Below are 7,517 nucleotides of genomic sequence, written 5' to 3'. Positions count from 1 at the left end.
TGGGGTGCAAAGATGCTTCTGACTTTTTAGGAAGGGTTGTTTTTTTGGGGGGTGGGCATTGGTCCTGGTTTGGGATGGGGAAGGTGCAAATCTTGGGAAACCTCCAGGTTTGGTGGGACCAGGAGGTTGCAGGAGCAGGGAAGCCCTTCCCAAACCCCCCCACTCCCCAAAAAAGGAGCAGCCAAACCCCCCCGGGAGGGGGGGGAGGGGGGAACATCCCCCCCCAGCTGGGTTTGCACCAGCTCCATTTTTCCAAGGGAGAAACAGAAATCCTGGAAAACCCTTGGAAAACCAAAACTACCTGCTCCCCAAGAACCAGCGGGGCTTGGGCCAAGGGCAGGGAGGGATGGGAGCAGGGGGAAGGGTTTCCAGCTGGCAGAGGGAGCTGGAGCTGAGATGTGAGGGAGGAATTCTGGGCTGTGAGGGTGGGGAGAGCCTGGCCCAGGTTGCCCAGGGAAGCTGTGGCTGCCCCATCCCTGGCAGTGTTGAAGGGCAGGTTGGATGGGGCTTGGAGCAGCCTGGAATGGTGGGAGGTGTCCCTGCCCATGCAGGGGGTTGGAACTAGATGATCTTTCAGGTCCCTCCAACCCAAACCTTTCCATGGTTCTATGGGCCTTTTTTTTTTTTTTCTTTTCATAGAAGGACTTCTCATCCAGCTTCGACCCCCACACCAGGTCCCACACTAGATGATCCCTCAGGACCCATCCCAGGTGTCCCTCAGGTCCCACCCCCCCCCCAGCTGTGGGTCTGAGACCCCATCCCCTGCAGAGCTGCAGGCTGGTTGGGTGTGCACCAAGAGGGGCAGCACGTGGAGGAGGTTCTGGCTGCTGGGCTGGAGGCCCTGCCTGGGGTGGAACCAGCCTGGGCGTGCTCAGCTCCACCACCCAACCTGCAGGTACCCACCCAGTTTCCCCAGAGTTGGGGAAAAAACAGCTGGGATTGCCAAAGATCCCAGGGATCTCCAGGGATGGATGGGCTGGAAATGGTGGGGGATGAAGTCCTTGAAGATCTCCAGAGCCAGGATGTCCCCTGTGAAGCAACCGTGACCCGTCGGTGCCACCTCCCCGCTTGCTCGTTAGTGCCTGAGCTTTAATAAACCTGCTTCTAATTAATTCTCCTCCAAAGCTCAGAGGAGGGAACCACCCCAGCCTGGGGTGGGGGGGGGAGGGGGAGCTGCTGCAATTGGGTTTCATCCTCTTTGTGGGGAAACTGAGTCACGGGGAAGGTGACGGGGGTGGATCGAGGGCAGGGAAGGTGACCCCTGGTCTTGGGGAAGGGGATTAGGGCCAGATCCAGGTCCCACCTCTCCTCTGAGCTTGGGGATCAGGGGGGGGTGGGAAAGGGTCTCTGACACCCTGGGGGTGTCCAAAGAGAGAGAGGAGCCCCCAAAAGTGGTGGAGGTTGGAGGTGGGGACAGCCAGAACCCCGGGGGGGGCTGCAGCTGGAGGGCACCCAGCACCCTCAGGGGGCATCTTTGCAACTTGGGAGGGAGAAAAGGACGGAGGGGAAGAGAATGTGGGTGTGGGACCCCGGCCAGGACTCACCCGTGTGGGTGATTTTTGGGGGGTGTGTGTGTGTGTGTCTGGGGGGGGGGGTGTTGTTTTTTAGCGAGGACCCCGAAAGTGAAGCTGAAGGAAGCACTGGCAGCCATGGAGAGGGGGGGGGAGGGAGGACGTTTCTTTATTGGTGCTGGGGAACGTGGTGGTGGCCACCAGCACCTCCACAGCCACGAGGGGTGCACCCCGTGTCCACCTGCACCCTGAGCCTCCGTGGTGCCAACATCTGCTGCAGGTGTTGGCTGGGGTTGCTCCAGCTGGGGTTGAAAGAGGGTTATTTTTTTCATATTGTTTTTTTTCCAGCCTGGGATGGTGGAGAGAAGGCAGCAGAGGGTGGAGGGGCTGGGGAGTCACCAGGACCTCTGCTCCCTACGAAGAAATGAAAGAAAAATTAGAAGGGGAAAAAAAAAACAACTAACCAACAAAGAAACCAAAAAGGACCACGAGTTCTGACTTGTCCAACCAGCAGCAAGAGCTGCAGGGCAGGAGGTGGTTTGGGATGGTGGAGATCGCAAGGTTTGGGGTGGACCCCTTAGTCTGGGGCTTTCCATGGAGGTGGGGTTGGGCATGAAGCTGCATCCAGGTGAGACCCAGGTTGCCCAGGGAAGCTGTGGCTGCCCCATCCCTGGCAGTGTTGAAGGGCAGGTTGGATGGGGCTTGGAGCAGCCTGGGCTGGTGGGAGGTGTCCCTGCCCATGCAGGGGTGAGACTGGGTGGGCTTTGAGGTCCCTTCCCACCCAAACCCATCCTGTGATTCCATCCCAGCCAGTTCCCTGAGGCTGTCGGAGGCGGTTTGGTTGGGGAGGGGACACCCCCCAACCCCCCCACACCCACCTCACTTCTCCGTCATCATCCTGACAAACTCCTCGTAGTTGACCTGCCCGTCGTTGTTGCCGTCGGCCTCCCTGATCATCTCGTCCACCTCCTCGTCCGTCAGCTTCTCCCCCAGGTTGGTCATGACGTGCCTCAGCTCCGCCGCGCTGATGTAGCCGTTGCCGTCCTTGTCGAAGACCCTGAAGGCCTCCCGGATCTCCTCCTCGCTGTCCGTCTCCCTCATCTTCCTCGCCATCAGCGACAGGAACTCCGGGAAGTCAACGGTGCCGCTGCCGTCGGCGTCCACCTCCCCCACCATGTCCTGCAGCTCGGCCTCGGTGGGGTTCTGCCCCAAGGAGCGCATGACGGTGCCCAGCTCCTTGGTGGTGATGCACCCGTCCCCATCCCGGTCGAAGAGGGAGAAGGCTTCTTTGAATTCCGAGATCTTCTCCTCCGACAGCCGCTCGGCCATGGCGCTCCCGCCCGCGCCGCCCTGCCCCGGCACGCCGGGAGGTGGGATGGGGCCTCCTCCTGCCCCCGAGCTCCCGGGGTGGGGAGGAGGAGGAGAAGGAAGGTGGAGACAGGTGGGATGGGGCCTCCTCCCTCCTTCCTTGGAGCCTCTGGATGAGGACGAGGAGGAGGAGGAAGGCAGAGATAGGTGAGATGGAACCTCCTCTCTCCTTCCTTGGAGCCTGTGGATGGGGAGGAGGAGGAGGAGAAGGAAGGCGGAGATAGTTGGGATGGAACCTCCCTGGATGAGGCGGAGGAGGAGGCAGAGAGAGGTGGGATTGGAGCCTCCTCCTTCCTGCCTTGGAGCTCCCTGGATGAGGAGGAGGAGGAGGAGAAGGAAGGCGGAGATAGGTGGGATGGAACCTCCTTCCCCGCTAATCCCTGAATGAAGAGGAGGAGAAGGAGGAGGAGGAGGCAGAGAGAGGTGGGATGGGGCCTCCTCCCTCCTTCCTTGGAGCCTCTGGATGAGGAGGAGGAGGAGGAGGAGGAGGAGGAGGAGGAGGAGGAGGAGGAGGAGGAGGAGGAGGAGGAGAAGGAAGGTGGAGATAGTTGGGATGGAACCTTCCTGGATGAGGCGGAGGAGGAGGCAGAGAGAGGTGGGATTGGAGCCTCCTCCTTCCTGCCTTGGAGCTCCCTGGATGAGGAGGAGGAGGAGGAGGAGGAGGAGAAGGAAGGCGGAGATAGGTGGGATGGAACCTCCTTCCCCGCTACTCCCTGAATGAAGAGGAGGAGAAGGAGGAGGAGGAGGCAGAGAGAGGTGGGAAGGGGCCTCCTCCCTCCTGCCCTGCCATTCCCTGGATGAGGAGGAGGAGGCAGAGATAACCAGGAGAAACTGAGATCCACGGGGTCAGCAGGAGTGGGTCACCCCCCTTGTCTTGGGGTGCTGGAGAAGCAGGGCCCCCTTGGGCCACCTCAGCTGGTGTCCTTCTTGCCCTGCTGGTGGCACTTTGTGGGGTCAGCTCTTAACAAAGCCCTCAGTGAAGGGGATCTCTCTGTAGCTCGGGTGGTTTTGGGGAGAGGCAGCTGCTGGTGGGAGGGGAAGGTGAGACATCTTGGGTTTGGCTGCTCGAAGGGGGGGTCTGGAGTTGCACAAAAGCCCTGCACAGAGGGGGGAGAAGGACCTCCCTTCATCTCCCCAGCCCCAGGGCCACCACAGCTGTGTCAAACCTGCCCAGGGAAGCAGGTTCCTGGGGTTCCTTCCTGCAGGTCCAGGCAGAGCCTGCTTGCCTGGAGCTGATGTTCTCCATGGTGATGAGACCTGAGTCAGCCAGGACAGCTCTTCTGGGCTCGCCAGGAACAGCCCCGGGGCAGCTGACGTGGTTCATCAGGCAAGTGGTGTCATGAGTCCTGCCCTGGTTAGTCAGGGGTTAACCCTGGGGCTGGGTGAGGGTTAACCCTGTTGTAAGGGCCTCCTTGCTTTTCTACTCATCTCGCACAGCAGGGGTCACAGGATGACAAGGCCTCTTTCTTTCCATCTGCCCATCCATCCATCCATCCCTCCATCCATCCATTCATCCTTCCCTCCCTCCATCCACCCATCCATCCACCCATCCATCCATCCCTCCATCCATCCCTCCATCCATCCATCCATCCATCCATCCATCCATCCATCCATCCCTCCATCCATCCATCCATCCCTCCATCCATCAATCCATCCCATCACCCAACCATATGTGTATCCATCCACCCAACCACATGATCATCCATCTGCCCATCCACTCGTACCATCCAACCACCCATCCCTCCAGCCATCTGTCCATGCCTCTGTCCATCCATCCATGCATTCCCATTCCCATCCATCTACGTGCTCCTCCAACCATCCAACCCTCTTTCCTATGTGCCCAGAACGCTCAAGTGACCTTCACCAGCTGGGCCAAGGTGTTGGTGGATCAGAACACGAGGCTCCACAGCAGAAGACAGTTTGACTTCCTCAGCTACAGGAAAATGGCACCAGTTTAACCCAGTTTAACCCAGTGAAGAATCAGAGATGTGGGGTTTGGAGGGAAGGCCACGAAACAGAAGCCAACCCAATGGGACAACTGATGAACATGTGGGATAGTGGCTTCTCCAGGTGGGACAAAGTGTGGGAGGGGAATCATTGTCTTCAGGAAAACCTCATCTGGAAGGAACTCTGGGCACGTGAGATGCCCCAGTTGCTGGGAGGAACCTGCCTGGTGAGGAGCACAGAACTGCTCACCCTGGAGAGCGTTTCGGGGAGGTCCTGGCAGCTCCTCTTGTGCAACGAGCTGCTCCTTAATTGTCTAATTGTCCTCGCTGGCTGGGCTGCTCCAGAGGAAGGAGATGGGATCAAAACTGCTGTGAAAGAGCCCTGGGCAGCCAAGGGAGGAGCCAAGAGGAGAAGGAGTGGGCTGGAGCCCAAGCTGGGAGAAGCAACCACCACCAGCTAATTGGGTGTTCTCCAAGGCCAGGAGGATTGAAGGTGTTTGTTCCAGTGATGGGGGGAGTTGTTTGAGGTCTAAAAGGAGGGTGGGCTGGGTGGGGGGGCACCCTGGGTCACTGTGCTAAGGATGCTCTGTCCTGGGTGTCCTGTAGTGTTGAGAGAAGCCAGGGGGTTTTGCTTCCCCACTGTCTTTCCACCACCAGCACCCACCTCCCAGTCATCTCCCTGTGACCAGTACTCATTGTCAGCACCCGTCACCACCTCCCCGTGACCAGTACCCACTGTCAGCACCCATCACCACCTCCCCGTGACCAGTACCCACTGTCAGCACCCATCACCACCTCCCCGTGACCAGTACCCATTGTCAGCATCCATAACCTCCCATCACCAGCACCCATCACTTCCCCATGACCAACACCCATCATCTCCCCCGCCCATCACCTTTCCATCAACTCCCCATTGCCTCCTCATGACCAGCACCATTTTCAGGACCCATGACCTCCCCATGACCAGCACCTCCCATCTCCCCATGGCTTCTCCATCCCCACCTCCCACATTTGCATCAGTCTTTGGGAGAAGGTCCAGCCAACCCTTCATTTCGATGGTGCTTAACTGTGCCCTCATTAGCAAGAGGATAATTAACCAATAAAACTGCCTGCTGGCCCATAGAATCACTTGTTTTATGGCCATGTTTTGTTCAGGGCATCTGAGATGGGCCATGGAGTTGGAGGCCACCAGGGTGGGAGGCAGAAGGATGCAGCCACCAGCTGGAGGCTCATTTCCCAGCCAGTTTTCCTGGGATGTCTCCAACTGGAGCTGGAGGGGTCAACGTTCTGATGAAGGAGGGTACAAGGGGCCAATGCTGAAGCCTCACGGGGTGGTTTCCAGGTGGCATCACCAGGTGGTTCAACCTCAAGGTCTGGCTTTGGAGCTGTCTGATTCAGGTAACAGCTCAAAAAACCCAACCCCCCCCCTTCCCCCAACCAGACGTTGGATGATCCAAACAGCAGCCCAGCTGTGTGCAGATGTGCCTGGAGACGTCTGGGTTTGCATTTCCAGACGGGATGGGGGGGAAGGGAGGGTGAGGAATTCATGGAAAAAAGAAGTTGGAGGCTGAGAGGGAAACGGCTGCGACGGGGGAACCTCCCCACATGAGCTCAGACACAGTGAGCCTGGCTGGTCCCCAGGTGTCCATGGGGATGGGGAGGAACCTCTGGAAAGCCCAGCAGGAATTGCAGGGGGGGTGGGGGGGGATTTAATGTGGAAAACAGGCTTTTGGAAAGGCTGAGCTTGGCCCTGATCCCGCAGCGGCTGCGAGGTCTCCAGGGGGTGGTGGTGGCTGCTGGGTGTGAAGTTTGGGCTTTGGTGGCTGGTGCTTCATTTCAGGCTTCAGGTGTCCAAAGCTGAGGGTCAACTGCAGGGTCTGCCAGGGCAGCTCCTCAACTCAGGCTTGCCCAGCTCAAATAAAAGGACCACGGTCCCAGTTTTGGGCTGGTCAGATGTCACTGAGACAGAGGAGGGAGGCTGGGATTGGGGTGGTGGGGAGACGGTCTGGAGAAGGATCTGTCCTGCTCTGACCTTGTCTCTGGGAAGGTCTCACCTGTTGATCGGGGTGGTGTTGGCTCCGCACGTAGCACTGAGCTGGGTGGAGCCCCAAAGGTAAATAAGGGACTGGGGAGCTGCTTACCCAAGGTGGAGGTGCCCAGATGTCTGCTGGGAACGGACACCTTCCCTCTCCCTGGCCATGACAAGGACATTGCCATGGCCAAGGTGGCTGAGGACACAAGGGACCAGGGGGGCTCAGGGACACAGCCCAAGTTCCCCCTCTGGCCTTGGATATTGCACAGAATAGACTCACAGGCTGGCTTGGGGTGGAAGGGACCTTCAAGATCATCCAGTTCCAACCCCCCTGCCATGGGCAGGGACACCTCCCACCATTCCAGGCTGCTCCAAGCCCCATCCAACCTGCCCTTCAACACTGCCAGGGATGGGGCAGCCACAGCTTCCCTGGGCAACCTGGGCCAGGCTCTCCCCACCCTCACAGCCCAGAATTTCTCCCTCACATCTCAGCTCCAGCTCCCTCTGCCAGCTGGAAACCCTTCCCCCTGCTCCTATCCCTCCCTGCCCTTGTCCCAAGCCTCTCCCCAGCTTTCCTGGAGCCCCTTCAGGCACTGGAAGGTGCTCTCAGGTCTCCCTGGAGCCTTCTCTTCTACCCCGGGCTCCTCTCCTAGGTGGGAG

The 7,517-nt window shown here is 59.1% G+C and overlaps 1 protein-coding gene across 1 annotated transcript; it reads right to left on the bottom strand.

The window, feature by feature from the left end:
• Window positions 1-2,325: 2,325 nt before the first annotated feature.
• Window positions 2,326-2,911, bottom strand: LOC127381891 (calmodulin, striated muscle). The gene has a single exon (XM_051612823.1). The coding sequence runs from the start codon at window positions 2,838-2,840 to the stop codon at window positions 2,391-2,393; it is 450 nt and encodes a 149-aa protein (XP_051468783.1). The 5' UTR covers window positions 2,841-2,911; the 3' UTR covers window positions 2,326-2,390.
• Window positions 2,912-7,517: the final 4,606 nt, after the last annotated feature.

This window comes from Apus apus, chromosome 1 (assembly GCF_020740795.1).
Source record: "Apus apus isolate bApuApu2 chromosome 1, bApuApu2.pri.cur, whole genome shotgun sequence".
Lineage (NCBI taxonomy): Eukaryota > Metazoa > Chordata > Aves > Apodiformes > Apodidae > Apus > Apus apus.
This window is presented reverse-complemented; position numbering and strand designations above follow the sequence as displayed.

Coding starts and splice junctions, on each gene's coding strand:
- LOC127381891 (XM_051612823.1), bottom strand. CDS start 2,840: ATGGCCGAGCGGCTGTCGGAGGAGAAGATCTCGGAATTCAAAGAAGCC.